This window comes from Notolepis coatsorum (genome assembly GCF_963971535.1).
Source record: "Notolepis coatsorum genome assembly, chromosome: 4".
Classification (NCBI taxonomy): domain Eukaryota; kingdom Metazoa; phylum Chordata; class Actinopteri; order Aulopiformes; family Paralepididae; genus Notolepis; species Notolepis coatsorum.
This window is the reverse complement of record NC_140168.1, coordinates 7,447,934-7,466,671: the sequence shown is the minus strand read 5'-3', so window position 1 is coordinate 7,466,671 and position 18,738 is coordinate 7,447,934. Positions and strand designations below refer to the sequence as shown.

General features: G+C 43.5%; 1 protein-coding gene across 1 annotated transcript; it reads left to right on the top strand.

The window, feature by feature from the left end:
- Positions 1 to 1,553: 1,553 nt before the first annotated feature.
- Positions 1,554 to 9,532, top strand: LOC311227631 (uncharacterized protein; the record flags this gene model as incomplete). The annotated part of the gene is made up of 2 exons (XM_084313354.1): positions 1,554 to 1,746; positions 9,270 to 9,532. 2 exons carry the CDS (start codon positions 1,554 to 1,556, stop codon positions 9,530 to 9,532), a joined length of 456 nt encoding a protein of 151 aa, XP_084169480.1.
- Positions 9,533 to 18,738: the final 9,206 nt, after the last annotated feature.

Sequence of the window (18,738 nt, the reverse complement as noted above, 5' to 3'; positions counted from 1 at the left end):
TGGGTCTGGGCCTTCCTGCATGCTCCGCTGCTACGGCCTTGCCACGGGGTTGGGTTTGCCCTTGACCCCGTGATTCTGGGGGCAGTAACGAGGTTGTTCGCTCCGTTCGTTCCCGGGTGGCATGCGGGTTGTGCGTGTGTGTAGTCGTGAGGTCAGGCCACGGTCTGCTCACCCTGTGCGTTGAGTTGCTTGAGTGCCTCTTCGCACTCCGGGTCCGACGCCCTCCCGGGAAACCTCCAATAGGGGGGTCCCTATGTGCATGAGTGATGCCGAGCGGATCCACTATGATACAGAACGATAGGTTAGTTCTGTTAATAGTGGTGATGCTTGGCATCCGACGCCGCTGCGGCCCTTGATCTCACCTTGTGGTGAAAGCTTGGGAAGGAGGAGAGCAGGTGACCACACACCTGCTTATGTAGGTAAGCTAACGAGGGGTGTGGTCAGACGAATACTGGGATAAAGGTACATTGTGGAATTTTATTCAGTGCGCGTGCACGTATGCGAGGATAGTGCATGAGTGATGCCGAGCGTCACCACTATTAACAGAACTACTATACAACATCGTTAAGTGCTGTACAGTAGTTAAGTGATGTATAGTAGTTAAATGAAGTGATCAAATCAAATTTATTTGTAAGGCCCGACAACACACGTTAATGTCCCCATGGGCCGAAACATCACAATAAATCAATAAATAAATGAATGCAACACTCCCAGTCCCAGACATACCCCACACGAAGGTAAGGAAAAAACTCACTAAAACCTAGCAATAGGAAAAAATACACCACAGGCGATGTGGAGGAGAGAAACCTTAGAAGGGCTGTTCAATCATCATTAAGTGCTGTATAGTAGTTGTGAAATCACATTGTAACTAGGGCTGTCAGTTTATCGTGTTAATTAGATTAATTAATTACACAGCTAATTATCGCATTATGAAAATTAACTCAAAATTAATTATAAAAAAAATCGTTTTTTATTTTTTATTTTAATATAAATAAAAACGTATCTCATTCATTCCATAAGAACGTAGAATACACATTTACAGACTTTTTTTTAATATGGCCCATTTGCATGTTCTTCGTATCTGATTCTAGGGACATCTATGGATCTCAGGGAATGTATTCCCAGTGTCAGAAATACTGTGTCTGTTACTAGGCTTGAGTAAATTGTAATGAACCAAATGAGAATATCAATTAAATTTCTTTTTATCTTTGACTGTGAATAACTCCTGACCTGAAAAATCTAAGCAAATTAATAGATGGAAGATGATTAAACAGAAGGTTTTGTAGATACAGTACTGAATTCTGCCATCCGGACACATGCCATTTTAAATATGATTATAGAATATAGAATATATCAGGCATAAAATGGTTATGCGATTCAAATGTGATTAATTCGATTAATTAATTACAAATCCTGTAATTAATTAGATAAAAAAATTGAATCGCCTGACAGCACTAATTGTAACCTATTGTCTTCATACTGGTTGTCGATCAACACAGCATAATAACACATCCTAACGCGTTCCTGAGGGCCCGGCTGTGAGGAACAGAGCCATGAACATCTCCGGTGTCCATCACAGAGAGGAGAACGGGGACATCGTCTTCAAGACCTACAGCCCCCCCTCCCGGGACGCCGTTCACCTGCCTCCCCACGTCCTCTACCTGCTCATGGCCGTCTTGGTCATAATGATGGTCCTCTACGCCATCATCGGACACCTCATCAAAGACCTCTTTCACGACTTTGCAGGTAACGTGAGTTCCGGCGCGTCTAGTGGAATCGGTACAGATGTCCGATATTATCGGCCTACCGATATTATCGGCATTCAAATGTAATTAGGGATGCTCGATATTGGCTTTTTTACCGATACCGATATACCGATATTGTCCAACTCTTAATTTCCGATACCGATATCAACCGATACCGATATATGCAGGGTTCCCCCCCCCCCCCCAAAAAAATGGAATAATTTCACGTAATTAACATTACATATCTCTTGTTGTGGAATTAACACAACATTATGCATACTTTTGACAATAAATAAAATCAGAATTTGTTCTTACTTGCTTGCCTGGGTAAATAAAGGTTATAGAAATGTAAAAAAAAAAGAAAAATCTTTTTTGAAAACCGATACCGATATTTTCCGATATCACATTTTAATGCCGATATCGGCAGATAATATCGGTAGGCCGATAATATATCGTTTTTTTATTCTTTTTTTTTTATTTAACCTTTATTTACCCAGGCAAGCAAGTGAGAACAAATTATTATATACAAAAGCAGCCTGACTACAAAGCAAAAGCCTTTTGAGGGAGGGGGGGGGGGGGCTGCAACAAAAACAATGTTATGTACATTGTACATGCATAAAAGTAAATAAAATAAAAAGTTACAGTAGCAATAGTATACAAGGACAATTACAATAAATAAGGGAGAGAGAAGGAAAGAGAGAGAGGGAAAAAGAGAAAGGGAGGGTGAGAACCAGAGGGAGAGAGAGAAGAAAAGGGGAGATGCACAGATAATGTTTACATTTAGAATGCCTTGTTGAATGCATCCAGTGAAATTAACACATCAGTGCATACTTTTACTGTCAAAAGTATGCATAATGTTGTGTTAATTCCACGACAAGAGATATGCAATGTTAGTTACCTGAAATTATTTAGGGGGGGGGGGGGGGGGGGGGGGACCCTGCATCGGTATCGGTTGATATCGGTATCGGAAATTAAGAGTTGGACAATATCGGTATATCGGATATCTGTAAAAAAGCCAATATCGAACATAGAAATTAGCGATCCAATGTTCATCCAACATTAGGTTCTGCTGGTCAGGCACGTGCACACATAGAGCCCAAAGGGTGCTCGAGCACCTGCCCTTTTGTGCCTCGTAAAAAAGTGCCCTTTTTATAAAGAAATAATACAAATTAAAATAAAATTTTATAACTTATTCCCTCCCCCCTGAACATTTATGGAGATGTATGGGCCTTTTAAGTCAGTGATAAAAGTATCTTTCAATGATAAGTGAGCTCCTGCACTGATTATTATAGTTCAATATTCAATATTTGATCACCAAAACCCCCCCAAAAATCGGGCTTGCACGGGCACAGGCACAGTGCCCTTTTCAGCCTTTGAGCACCTGCCCCTCTAAAGTCCTGTGGCTGCCCCTGCTGCTGCTGGGCTGACGAGGCCTAGTGAAGTGAAGGATAGAGCCAGCACCACTACACTAAACACCGGTCACGTGTAACACAGTGGATTTAAGCATTACATCACGCGCAATCAATCAATCCAATAACACACGCTCACTTCATTCTTAGATGGCATGCACCTCCGAGCTGCTTCAAAGCATGCCGTCTAACAGTGAAGTGAGCGTGTGTTATTGGATTGATTGATTGATTGCTTGAAAATTGTATTAACAGTGAAATGAGTGTCCTTTTGACGAATGGCATCTAACAACAGACTTCCCGCTATTTATATTTTGTTCCACAATGAGTCATGACCAACCAATTACATAATCCAACATTGTGTAAGCAACTAACACATTCCACGTGACAGAATCGTTTTTGAATGAGTCGCTATGACGCTATCAACACATCCATTCGTAAAGATTATTGTCCGCCATCTTGGTTTCATTTCTAAAAACCCGAACTGGCGGAGTGATTGTAATTCGGTTGTGGGCGGGTTCTGGGATCACGAGCGTATGTTATGAGAAATAACCACGTCTAACTTGACTATTGACTATCAGAATCAAGAAATTTGCATGCCATTGTATAAAAAGTGTCTAATGCTCTCTGAGCACATAGCACTAACACTGCCAGGGTTATGAAAAACATACAGTATATCATTCAGTAGGCTGGACAAGATACGCCTCCTAAAGTGTCTAAACGGAAGTACAGGAAGTACAGGCTACAGGCGTTCCACTTTCGAAAAAACAATTATAGAAACGTGTGATGTGCACAATATTTCCTCGTTTAAGCCAGGGGTTCCCAAACTTTTCAGGCCAGGGCCCAGAAAATAAGGCGTCAGAGAGCCGCGGCCCAATGCACATCGTCTGGCTTTCTTTTCTTTTTTTTTGCCAGGCGACCGATTTTTTAAGCCAAATATCACTTCAATCCTATTAAGTTAGTTCAAGTTAGTTATTCATTTATATGTGCTATTTATGAGAGGGCTAACTTGTTGCAAAATAATAATGATAATAATAATAGCCTCATTAAAATACTATTGTTGCTTCGGTTGTTTTCAGCGTTTTATGTGCATAATCTGTTATTTAGTTTGAAATGTTCGTTGAAATAAGTAGATTTTTCGTTTTTGTTTATTTATTAAGTTAATATAAAACCATATAGTCACATTTTAGAATACAATAGAATAGAATTTTAGAATACAACTAGAAACACTGCCCTGGCCTGCTTCTAAGTTCAGTGGCCTGACAAAAAAAAAAAAAAAAAAAAAAAAAAATGTAATCATCTCGCGGCCCACCCGTGGCTGCTCGCGGCCCACCTTTGGGTCGCGACCCCGACTTTGGGAACCACTGGTTTAAGCCACTGCAACGGCTCTGCCTGAAGAATTTACTACATGACCGGGACGTTCTATAGCTTGTTTGCCGACAGGATTCGGGGAAAAGTTCGGTCCGTTCGGAGGCAGCTTTCAGGGGGAAGTACAGACACCGGAAATTCTACCCCACAGACACTTTCGGCAGTAGTTCTTTACCAGGCTTTATCTCACGGAGGAGATAAAACTGAACGAGGTTAATCATTCAGTAAACGCAAACTTTGTTTGTCCGAGGGAAGCGACATTTGTGATTGGAGGATCAAGAAAGAAAAGAGGGCGGGTTTGAGATCAATAGGTCATCAACACATCGTAAAGTGTTTGTTTGCATTGTGAAGTGCTTGTGAAGTGCTTCATTCACTGCTCTCGTTGCTCTTCCTACATTTGCTGAGACAACGTTTCAGCCTCATAAAAGGTGTGTGGTGCTGCAAGTTCTACTGTTCCTGGTAGGTTCTACTGTTCCCGGTAGATTCTACTGTTCCCGGTAGGTTCTCGTGTTCCCGGTAGGTTCTATTGTTCCTGGTAGGTTCTACTGTTCCCGGTAGGTTCTACTGTTCCCGGTAGGTTCTACTGTTCCCGGTAGATTCTCCTGTTCCCGGTAGGTTCTACTGTTCCCGGTAGATTCTCCTGTTCCCGGTAGATTCTACTGTTCCCGGTAGGTTCTCCTGTTCCCGGTAGGTTCTACTGTTCCCGGTAGGTTCTCCTGTTCCCGGTAGGTTCTCCTGTTCCCGGTAGGTTCTACTGTTCCCGGTAGATTATCCTGTTCCCGGTAGGTTCTACTGTTCCCGGTAGATTATCCTGTTCCCGGTAGGTTCTACTGTTCCCGGTAGGTTCTCCTGTTCCCGGTAGGTTCTCCTGTTTCCGGTAGGTTCTACTGTTCCTGGTAGGTTCTACTGTTCCCGGTAGGTTCTACTGTTCCCGGTAGGTTCTACTGTTCCCGGTAGGTTCTCCTGTTCCCGGTAGGTTCTACTGTTCCCGGTAGGTTCTCCTGTTCCCGGTAGGTTCTACTGTTCCCGGTAGGTTCTCGTGTTCCCGGTAGGTTCTACTGTTCCCGGTAGGTTCTCGTGTTCCCGGTAGATTCTACTGTTCCCGGTAGATTCTACTGTTCCCGGTAGGTTCTACTGTTCCCGGTAGGTTCTACTGTTCCCGGTAGGTTCTACTGTTCCCGGTAGGTTCTCGTGTTCCCGGTAGGTTCTACTGTTCCCGGTAGGTTCTCCTGTTCCCGGTAGGTTCTACTGTTCCCGGTAGGTTCTACTGTTCCCGGTAGGTTCTCCTGTTCCCGGTAGGTTCTACTGTTCCCGGTAGGTTCTACTGTTCCCGGTAGGTTCTACTCTACTGTTCCCGGTAGGTTCTCCTGTTCCCGGTAGGTTCTACTCTACTGTTCCCGGTAGGTTCTCCTGTTCCCGGTAGGTTCTACTGTTCCCGGTAGGTTCTACTGTTCCCGGTAGGTTCTCCTGTTCCCGGTAGGTTCTACTGTTCCCGGTAGGTTCTACTGTTCCCGGTAGGTTCTACTCTACTGTTCCCGGTAGGTTCTCCTGTTCCCGGTAGGTTCTCCTGTTCCCGGTAGGTTCTACTGTTCCCGGTAGGTTCTACTCTACTGTTCCCGGTAGGTTCTACTCTACTGTTCCCGGTAGGTTCTACTGTTCCCGGTAGGTTCTCCTGTTCCCGGTAGGTTCTCCTGTTCCCGGTAGGTTCTACTGTTCCCGGTAGGTTCTCCTGAGCGATGCACCACAGCTGTCTGTTAGAATAGAATAGAATAGAAATACTTTATTCATTCCGAGGGAAATTCGGCATTACAAAAATCGCTCACAGTTAAACAGTAAACATTTAGGTAGACAAAAACAAAAAGTCACGAATACGAATAAAAATAATGTCCTATGTTACATTCTAATATAAAATATCCAGAAAAAAATATCCAGAATATACAGTAAGTATAAACTTTATGTTGTTCCCCATCAGGCTCTCTACAACACAGAGCGATGCACCAAAAGCTCCAGGTATACCGTAGCTCTTATATGCACTTCTTTTAGTGCTGATTTTGCTCAGGCCATTTACTGCTGTTTGATATTGCTCGTGCAGTTAGAACTGGACACAGCAGCAGCACGACCCACCTCCAGGGGGTTCCTGTGGAGGTCTGGAAATCACATTATGGAAAACGAGTTGGACCGTTTCGAAAGCACGGGAATGAAAATGCCTGGATGTATTATGTAAATGTGCACCGGCTGCCATTTTCACATAATTGTAAATGGTAAATGGCTGCATTTATATTGCAGCTTTTATCCAAAGCGCTTCACAATTTGTTCCTCACATTTTACCCACTCACTCACACACCGACGGCGGAGGCGACCATGCAAGGTGCCAACCTGCTCTCATCGGGAGCAATTAGGGGGTTAAGTGTCTTGCTCAAGGACACTTCGACACGCTGCCCGGGAGGAGCAGCAACGAACCCGGTAACCTCCGGATACCAGATGACTGCTCTACCTCACCGTCGCCCCAAATATTGTGATATTAGCTGTTAGAATAATCTTCAGCTATAGGGAACGGTGTGGCCTGGCTGACAGTCATTATTGTCCAGCCACTGTTACTTAGCATGTATCATAGTGAACAACACAGACCAAAGTCTTCAGTCAAGAAATTATGGTATGTGGACAAAGTATGGAATGTTGAAATGGAACATGTGTAGAAATTAGGGGTGTAAAAGGTACAAGGTTCAGTACGGCTGTCTATACCGAACGAATACAACGGTATATTAACCACTAACAACCGCCCACCGGGGGCTGTTTTTTTTTCACAATCTATTAGAAATGTATTAAACCTGCCCAGTGTCTTGTGAAATACTACGTCAGACGTCTCTAAGACAGGACTTCCCAACCTTTTTTTCACAGGTGAGCCCATATTCAGGTTATGGACAATTCCTGTGACCCTAACGCTTAAGCTACTGATGTTTTGACTACTTTGTAATGGGGCGGCGGGACTCTTTATCCATAGAATACCATTAGGTCATCATTGCAGACATCTTGTTAGGCGAACAACAAACAAGTGTAATCAAATAACGGGTGATAAATCATTATTAAATGACATACTTGAAAAAGACCGGAAGGGTTGAAACGTTGTATCTGCTGCTATTATTTGTCACAATTAAAACACCTTGGAGCATCATACGTGAGTTGCGAGCCCCGCTTTGTTTCACGTACTACTGTTTTTACAGTTTGGCTCAGCACCAAGGAATGGAGGATGTGCGTTATTTATTTTTTCTGAATCATTAAATGACAACCATGGGCCAATGAGGTTGACTGTTTATCCATAGAATACCATTAGGTCATCATTGCAGACATCTTGTTAGGCGAACAACAAACAAGTGTAATCAAATAACAGGTGATAAATCATTAAGACAACCGTTGGCCAATGTGTTGTGTTCACGGCAGGAAAGGCTCATCTCACACATATTGAAAGGCGTGACATGTCATGAGAATACTGTTCAGGGGTCATCGAGGAATCGAACCCAGGTCGCCCGGACCACAGGCGACAGGCGCTGCCCAGTGAACTAAAGGGTCTGACCCGTTAGCCAAGGGTTCGTGAATCTATAGGCATCCGTGGTCGTTACAATACCCCCCTCCTTCGGGTAGTGTCCCCCCCGCGCTTCAGCCTACCAGCTCCCTCCCGCATGCCTCTGGGTGACACACGCTTCAGCCTATCAGCTCCCTCCCTCATGCCTCTGGGTGACACACGCTTCAGCCTATCAGCTCCCTCCCTCATGCCTCTGGGTGACACACGCTTCAGCCTATCAGCTCCCTCCCTCATGCCTCTGGGTGACACACGCTTCAGCCTATCAGCTCCCTCCCTCATGCCTCTGGGTGACACACGCTTCAGCCTATCATATCAGCTCCCTCCCTCATGCCTCTGGGTGACACACGCTTCAGCCTATCAGCTCCCTCCCGGCCCACCATCCAATTTCTGACACCAATGTAGCGAATTCAGGGGTCAAACTCGGGTCATCCAGACCATCAACTAAAGGGCCCGACCCGTTAGCCAAGGGCTAGCGAGTCTAGGCATCCGTGGGGTTGTACGATACTATAATAATAATAATAATAATAATAATAATAATAATAATAATAATAATAATAATAATAATAATAATAATAATAATAATAATAATAATAATAATAATAATAATAATACATTTTATTTATATAGCACTTTTCAGGAACCCAAAGACGCTGACAATGAGCAAAACAAATGAACAGAGAAACAAAGAACCACATGGATTAAGCAACAGTATGAAGACGCAGGACATACAACCAACGGGTAACAAGTAACAGATACAGAGTCCAGTAGGGGAGGAGTCAGGGAAGTGAGGGGGGGGGGGGCAGGAGAGGGAGAGAAAGGAGGCAAGGGGAAGGGGAGGTGGTAGGTTGGAGGAGGGTGGTTATGGGTTAGGGGATGATTACAATCTGGCTTTCATCGTGGCTTCCATGCGATCAAAAATCTGCCGGTGGCAGTTTTTCATGTGAAAATAATGACAAAATTATTACACTAATTTACGTTTTGTTCAGGATTTCCTTTTTTTCAAAGGGTCTCCATTTTCACATCAGGGGGAGCCCCAAGGGGAGCCCCAAGGTTGGGAAAGCCTGCTCACATTCTTTCCTCCCTCCTCCTCCTCCTCCTCCTCCTCCTCCTCCTCCTCCTCCTCCTCCTCCTCCTCCTCCTCCTCCTCCTCTTTCCCTCCCTGTTTTCCAGACTGGCTGTTGGGGAAGGAGCCAGAGGAAGTGAGGGTGAATCTGCTTCAGCACAAGGACAGGTTCCTGGTGGACTGGTGTCCGGAGACCTCCCCTGAGCTGGAGGAGCTGGCCCGGGCGGAGCGGGTCAAGGTGGTTCTGGAGAACAACACCAACAACACCAACAACAACAACAACAACAACAGCCCTGCCATCTGGGTCATCTCTGATGGGCGAGAACCACGTCCGGCCAGGACGGGACCCTACGTCTCCTTCAGAAGATGAGAACTCTCGCTTGGTTGTGTAGAATTAAAGCGGTGATTCTGTGAGAGAAGAAGGAGACCCACACACACGCAGAATGACTCGCTCCATTAGAGTCATTTACTTGATTGATTGAACATTGTATTAACAGATTGCAGAATGGGTACAATACAGTACAGCTCGATACACACAATTGTTAAGGGGATGCAGACCAGAGAAAGACTTTCGTCTTGTTTACATCAGGGTCCCCCATTTTCAATTCATCATAACATATGACATACACGACATACAGATAGACAGTACTGTTACATCTAGACATTTATGACATACCAGATCTACAAATACAGTACTGTTTGTGATACAAAAAGAATAGTCTAAAAAAGAGAGTATTTGAGGGGGAAGAAACTGTACATTGGAGGAGGTTGGGCAAGTGGGGTGGGGGGGGACGGCACATTGGAGGTGGTTGGGGGGGGGGGGGGGGGCTGTACATTTGAGGGGGTTGGGTTTGGATATTTTGTTACAATGTTTTGACTTGAGAACCAAATAAGTCTTCTTCGTGTGTGTGATTCTGTGAGTGGACTGGACTGCTATAAAAATAGAAAATAATATAGAATAGAAAAGTGTAATGTCATTGCCCAGAACTGGTGTTATGTTGTAATATGCATGTAAGAGAAGTGTTTTACTGGTACAGTATACAGTAGTATGTAGAGCTGCAAGTTCTGGACTGCCACCAGTATGGGGTTATGGGGACATCTAGTGTCTCTTGAGGGCATTACAGCTCATCTGCAGCGCGCACACACCCACTCATATCATGTTAATATTCCATAGGCTAGATTAGAAGAAGCCTAGATCAGCCCACCATAGTTAATATACATGATAAACGTCAACACTGTGCACATAGTAATAGGTTAGGCCTAAGACAAAATATGCCTTAAGGGGAGACACTGCAGGTGAATAGGCAAATATACTTTTTTAGTTGATTTTGAGATTTTGTTATATTTTGCTTCCTAAACATGTCTTCTATGAAACTAGTGACAATAAAACGTCAATAACACAAATTTAGTTTTTTTTATTTTACTTCATTTAGCCTTATTGCATCCATAAATTTGCACATATTTAATGGGGAAGTGCCTCATTTGCATATATAAACATAAAATTCTGAAAACTTGCAATATATTTTTTCTTAGTTTATATGTACATAACAAACTGGGAAAGTTTCATAGTGATATCTATTCAAATATTTTTTGCCTATTAGGGGGTACTACACTGTACTACACTGTTTGTAGCCTGTGTGTAGTTCTGTTCAGTTCAATAACATCATTATTATTATTATTATTCAGTTATCAGGCATGCGTTTAGGTTGTCTATTACTAATGGTTTGATTAGGTATTGTGTTTGTAAATATCTGTTTCAAAAAAAAAGTATGGCATTTTACAATACAGAACTTTGAAGGCGTTTTCCCAAAAATGAGTTTTAAGAGTTTTTCCTCATACTCTGAGCCAGAAATCTCCACTTCAGTAACACTCACATACACCAAACCTTCCAGTTCTATTCATATCTATGTTCTGAAGGTATTTACAGAAGGGTTTGTTGATATCGCATTCATACCCTGATTTATATCACATTTTATTCCTAAAAACATGGCGAAATATGGAATTTTACCATAAAAATTGACTGAATGGAGTATTTTCTGATTTATGGAGTGATAAAAAGAGATATCCAAAATCCCCTCTGTAATAACCTTTGGCTCTAATATGTCAACTAAATGAAACTATAATTTTGAAAATGGCTTTATCCAATATTTCTGTCCTGGAATTGTATGCAAATTATTGCATATTTAAGTAGATCATGCCTCATTTGCAGGCCCGGACTGGCCATCGGGAGCACCGGGAGTTTTCCCGGTGGCCTGGCCTGCACAGATAAAAAAAAATTAAAAATTAAAAAAAATTATATATATATTTTTTTTTTATAATTTTTTATTTTTTTTTTGCCAGGCCATTGTTTCTAGTTGTGGCGGCGGCGCGGCGCGATAGTTGGATAACCTAGGTGGGTGGGGAACAACCAGGATTTCACTGTCTGCGACAGAGTTGGAGAACTATCTGACTCTCTCCCTCGGATCACACACACACAATGGAGCCGTCTGCCGCTTGTGATTGGTGGAGGCGGGACCAGGTGATACAACTGATTGACAGTGGAGGCGGCGAATGGAATGGCAGATGGCACTCTGCAGAATACTGTAACAGCCAGGCAGTGAGCCAGGTAGTTTTGTAATAATGAAAGGTCTGTTATTTAATGTTTGTGTAAGGGCTATTTTAACTGTTGATGGGTAGTGCATCAGTAAAGTGAATATGGTATTGTGCTCTTGCTCTGTTTGAATAGGTGGAGAGAGTGATTAACTGTATTGTAATAGTAAATAGACAAATATGTTGTGTTCTTGCTTTTTTCTTTTTGAAGGTGGAGAGAGTAGCATTGCTAGTGCCACAACAGTTTTATTTGAGGTTCATAACAGTACATTGTACTAAGCAATTGTTGGCTCATTAGTTTGTGATTCACATGCACTAAAATCCACCAGAATGCAGGAAATTAAGTCTTTGTAACAAAAAAAATCCTGGTGGGGGACCCCCAGACCCCCCGCTTAAAAAGTGGCCTGACTGGGGCTATATTTCGCGCTATATCTCCCGGTATGAATTATTTCCCCAGTCCGGCCCTGCTCATTTGCATATTTAAACATACAATTTCAGAAAACTTGTAATACAAAAAAGTCTTGTCTTAATATAAGTAATCAACTGGGGAAGTTTCATTGTGATATCTATTAGTTAAAATGTTTACCCTATTCACCTGTAGTGTCTCGCCTTAAGTATTCTATAATAAAGATGCCACTGATACAAAATATTAAAATGCTATACTGCTTTTTCATTGGCAATAAGAAATGACGCCACTGAATAGTTACTCTTTCATAATGTGCAATAATTAACATTATTATTATCCCACAACAGATCATTTATCTGTTTTAAAGCCCTCTACTCAAAACAAAACAAGTTCTGAATCTGCAAGAAGGCCTTTGTCCCCGATCAAAGGGAAAACCTGTTAGTGAATGAATGAATGAAAACTTTATTTAACAGATTGCAGAATGGGTACACAGTACGGCTCAATACACACAATTGTTAAGGGGATGCAGACCAGAGAAAGACGTTTGTCTTGTTTACATCAGGGTCCCCCATTTTTTATTCATAGTGAAATGGCATGAACTTGATGCCATGCAAAACCTTTTTCAAAAATGTTATGTGGTTCTATATAGAAACCAAGAATGGTTCCCCAGTGATCACATGCCAAGGACCTGTGTGTGTGTGTGTGTGTGTGTGTGTGTGTGTGTGTGTGTGTGTGTGTGTGTGTGTGTGTGTGTGTGTGTGTGTGTGTGTGTGTGTGTGTGTGTGCGTGTGTGTAGGTGTGTGTACTGTGTAGGTGTGTGTGTGTGTGTAGGTGCGTGCGTGTAGGTGTGTGTGTACTGTGTAGGTGTGTGTGTAGGTGTGTGTGTGTGTGTGTGTGTGTGTGTGTGTGTGTAGGTGTGTGTGTGTGTGTGTACTGTGTAGGTGTGTGTTCCCAGAAGAATATACGCCAAATCAGCACATAATCAGCCTCAAAATAAAATAAATCCATATTCACTAGTATTTTCTATGGACTTTGTTGTTGTATACCTATATTTGTGTCAGTCACCCCGCTGACGCTGACTTGGCGGGATAGAGGAACAGCAGGGAGGCTATGGGTATGTAGGGTTGAGGAGTGTGTGCGCGTGTGTGTGTGTGTGTGCGTGTGTGTGTGTGTGTGCGTGTGTGTGTGTGTGTGTGGGGGGGGGGGGTACGTAGGGGGTTGAGGAGTGTGTGACAATACACCCCCAGCCCCATCCCATCGCATCCCATCGCGCATTCCATCTTCACACGTCCCCTCGAAAACGCAGTAGTGTGGTGGTCGGGAAACAGACCACGCACATTTTTCTTCTTTAATCACTTGAATGATACCATATGGAATTTAATAATGGCGTGGTGATTTATTAAAAACAGGGGCTTACCCACAAGGTTGCCCTTTAATAGTCGGAATATATGGATTGGACCTCATTGCCCGACCAAACCTGGAGCGCGTCTGAGAGGTAAGCTACAGTAAATAGCCTCCTATCTCGTTCTCGGGGTATTATATCTATATTATAGATATATATATCTATATTATATATATATACCTAGCGTGGATGTTAGCCGTGATTTCACCACTGTATAGCTATGTTATGTTACAGTGTCTGCAGCAATGTCTAATAAGCTTATTCGCTGAGGTGCGTTATTTCGGTCTCCTATAAACAAGCTGTGCGCGCCTCAGTCAAAAGGCCTTATTATCCCACAAAATACACAGATGATGATTATTTATGGTACAGATTTGCATACAAATTAATTAAGAGCGGTCATTATTATTATTAGTTGTATTCGGGTCATTCGAAACGCATTCGACATTGAAATTCGCGTCATCATCATGGCCCATCCTCCCCATTACACCTGCATGCTTGTAAATGTAAATGTATAAAGAAACATGTAGGCCTATTATTAATGGTATAATAGACGACATACAGGCTTAATACTAAGCCTATGTATTGCGCTACACAGCCATATAACGTTATTGATTAACGTGCAAAGATGGTTACAATTACAAGCTAGCAATAGTAGGGGCCCCGGGGTCACGTGATGACAACCCAAATTGATACACACATGATGGAACTCATATACGAGTTTGCTGTTAGATATCATATAATTTATTAGGTACATAACCCCAAAGCTGCCTAGTATGGCAGTGGAAGAGTGACACCTATATGATCAGAATAATTACTCTTAACATTCTCTCACTGAGCTAATATCTACTGAATGAAACAGTGAAATCAGTCAAATAGTGAACACCTGCATGAGAAACATCTGAAAGGCTTCCATCTGGTTCTATGAGTAGACGACCTAGCCTATATACCACCCACCCAACCCCCTCCTAATGTACAGTTTCCTCCCCCTCGAATGTGTATAGTTTCTGTTAGGATCTCTGTTTAACAGTACTGTATATTTGTATATCTTGTATGTCATAAATGTAACAGTACTGTCTATCTGTATGTCGTGTATGTCATAAATGTCATGATGAATTGAAAATGGGGGACCCTGATGTAAACAAGATAGTCTTTCTCTGGTCTGCATCCCCTTAACAATTGTGTGTATCGAGCCGTACTGTATTGTACCCATTCTGCAATCTGTTAATACAGTTTTCAATCAATCAATCAAACCTCACCAATTCTTGTCACAAGTTGGAAACCAAAGATTGGCAAAACAGTGTCGTGGACGCTATATGTAAGGTCTTGCCTTGCAGACAGACCATGATACCCTCATGTCCTCTCACATTCAGCATTAACCCTTTCACTGCACTCTACCAAAGGGTTAACCCTTTCACTGCGGACAATACAGTGGGTTAACCCTTTCACTGTGTGACGACCCCCACTCTACCTGCAAATGGGGAGTCTTCTGACTCAGGCCCTGTTTAGACAAGCGTTTTGTGAACAGAAACCGCAAAAGTCATCTTGCGGTTTCACTTTTAATTTTACGTTTAGACAAGCGTTTTGGGATGGAATTCTGCGTGCAGACAACGCTGTAACGACTCGAGACGACGGAGCCCCACTGTCACACGTTTGGCGCATATGTCACATGACGTGCTGTGAAGACCCGCCCTACTCTGCCTCTGATTCGCAGACTGTGGATGGGGAATGTGATTGCACCAAAGCAGAGTCACTCACAGACAGTGGGTCCACTCACGCCGCGGGACAGATTCTTGTGTATTTAACCCTTTCACTGCCACACGACAGCCGGTTGTGTGATAGACTGATAGTAAAGGGTTAACCTTCTGTCGTGTGGCAGTGAAAGGGTTAAAAGTACTGCCAATGTAGCCTTCAGGTGATCTCCGTTGATATAAGTCAGACATACTTGCTTTGTTTACGTCTCGGCTACTGGCGCATACCTGCTACCTGTGACGTAAGCAGTACGCGCGACCAGAGCCGTGACAACCCTTTCGTCATCGTTTTATCAGATTTATACGTTTTAACAGTTTAGACGAGAGCGCAAAGCTTTTGCGTTTCTAGGAATTCCACCCTGGAAGGTAGTCTCACTTTTTTGCGGTTTCACCCCGTAAAAACGCCGTTTCCGTATAAACGAAAGGCACATCCGTAAAAATATTTTTGCGGATTCACCTGCTAGCAGCTAGCGTTTCCGTCTAAACGGGGCCTCAGAGAGCATGGTGGAGTGGGTAGGTCGTTAACCCAATTACCCTCACCTGTGAGCATGGTGGAGTGGGTGGGTCGTTAACCCAATTACCCTCACCTGTGAGCATGGTGGAGTGGGTGGGTCGTTAACCCAATTACCCTCACCTGTGCAGTGCAGAGAGCTGCCTGTACACACTCACAGTACATGTTCCCCGTCTAACCCCTCTCTCTGCTTTCTCCATCTACCAGGACAGGTTGTATCAGCCACCAAGCAACACCAACTTTGGATCCTTTGTCAATTCTGATATGCACTTGTTTGTTATTTATCCAATGATTGTTTGTTTAGATAAATAAATTCTTTTTTTTTAACTTGGCATCACGTGTGGACTCCCTATTTGTCACAAACAAAGTGCCATAGTCAAAGTGTAGGAATCAGAATTGACAAAGGGTCCAAAGTTGAGTGTTGCTACAACCTGTCCTGGGAGATGGGGAAAGCAGACAGAGGGGTTAGACGGGGAACATATACTGTGTGTGTGCTCTCTGCACTGCACAGGTGAGCGTAATTGGGTTAACGACCCACCCACTCCACCATGCTCACAGGTGAGGGTAACTGGGTTAACGACCCACCCACTCCACCGTGCTCTCTGAGTCAGAAGACTCCCCATTTGCAGGTAGAGTGGGGGTCGTCACAACTGCCACGCGACAAAAGGTTAACCCTTTCACTAACACACACACACACACTACATAAGGTTAACCCTTTCACTACCACACTACACAGAAGGCTAACCCTTTCACTACCACACTACAGAAGGTTAAAGGAAAACTCCAACATTTTGGTAAATTAGCTTTATTTGCCATCTACCCTGGAGTTAGACAAGAAGATACATACCTTTTTTATTCTGTGCATGCAGTAGGAGTAGGAAGACGCGCACCGTTAGCCTAGCTTAGCGTCAGTCACTGGAAGTAGGTTCCTCCATCATTAGCCTATAGTTCCCAACGTCTTCCTACTCCTACTGCACGCACAGAGAGGAAAAAGGTATGTATCTTCTTGTCTAACTCCAGGGTAGATGGCAAATAAGCTTCCCAAAATGTTGGAGTGTTCCTTTAACCCTTTCACTACCACTGTACCAAAGGGTTAACCCTTTCACTGCGACAATACAGAAGGTTAACCGTTTCACACGACAAAGGGTTAACCCTTTCACTAACACACACTACAGACGGTTAACCCTTTCACTAACACACACTACATAAGGTTAACCCTTTCACTAACACACTACAGACGGTTAACCCTTTCACTAACACACACTACATAAGGTTAACCCTTTCACTAACACACACTACATAAGGTTAACCCTTTCACTACCACACTACATAAGGTTAACCCTTTCACTAACACACTACAGATGGTTAACCCTTTCACTAACACACACTACATAAGGTTAACCCTTTCACTAACACACACTACATAAGGTTAACCCTTTCACTACCACACTACATAAGGTTAAGACTTTCACTACCACACTACATAAGGTTAACCCTTTCACTAACACACTACAGACGGTTAACCTTCTGTAGTGTGGTAGTGAAAAAGGTTAACCTTCTGTAGTGTGGTAGTGAAAGGGTTAAGGCCACTATTATGACATAGCGTCTGCCCTGCGGAACATGAATAGATGTAATACGGAGGGTCTGACTGAGACGCGCTGCACACGGAAGCTGAGAGCCGGTGTTTATGTGATGATGATGCCCGTCACTCGTCACTCCAGACGAGCGAGAGGCAGACTGTGTTTACCCACCTGCTGGACTCATACAGTACTACATGCCTGGCAGCTGTCTGCTCTAAACTGAACCATGTCTGTCCCCCAACAACTAAGTACTAAAGTAACTAAGTTTATTTGGATCCCCATTTAGCTGTAACAAATGGCAACAGCTGGCGGTCAGGTGGCGTAGCGGAGATTGCGTTCGTCACCAACCCCGGAGATGCTGGATTGGATTCGCCTGTTCGAATCCAGCTCACAGCTCCGGGGTTGTCACCAGCTTGGCTGGCCGTTCACACTAATACAATTGGCTGTATTAGAGGGTGGGAAAGCTGGCGGGGTGGGTCCGGGTCGTTGTAAACAGCGACTCCTACAGTTCGGTCGGGGCGCCTGCTAAGCACGGATAGGATCGAAGGGCGGTAGTGTGATCCTTCCACACGTTACACCCTCTCAGTGAGAGTCCGCGCTGCCAGGTGAAAAGAAGCGGTTGATTGGCTAGACGTGTGTCGGAGGAAGCACGTGGTAGCCTCCACTCTCCCAGACCGACTGTGGGGGGTAAGTGCGCAGCGACCAGGAAGGGGATTGGGAATTGGCATAACGACTAACATTGGGATGGGAGAAAATCTGAGGAAAAAGGAGGGGGAAAAAGATTTAAAAAAAATTGCAACAGCTAGCTACTCTTCGGGTCCACACAAAACAATAAATACAAAACAAACATAATAATTAACCGACACTCAACTAACCGCCTCGGCCAGTCCTTCATACCAGCGGCCAGCATCAGGCTCCACAACAGTGGGCAGGGACTGCTGCCAGACATCCAACTACAACTACTAGGAACCTAAAAAGGACAATAACACTACCTTATGCATACTGCACCTTATGTGATACTGTGAATATTGTATATTTCAGTTAGTTAGATAGTTAATTAATTATATTTGACTTGTTATATTGTTTACACTGCTTGTTTTTACTACCTGCACCCCCCCCCCCCCATCCCCCACGCTGCTATGATGCCTGAATTTCCCCCAAGGGGATCAATAAAGGAATATCTTATCTTATCTTATTAAAAATAAAACCAACAATAAACATACAAAACAATATACATAAACTGGCTAAGAGACAGGAGGCTCTGACACACATACCTAAGAGACAAGGCCCCCTGATACACAGACCTAAGAGACGAGGCCCCCTGATACACAGACCTAAGA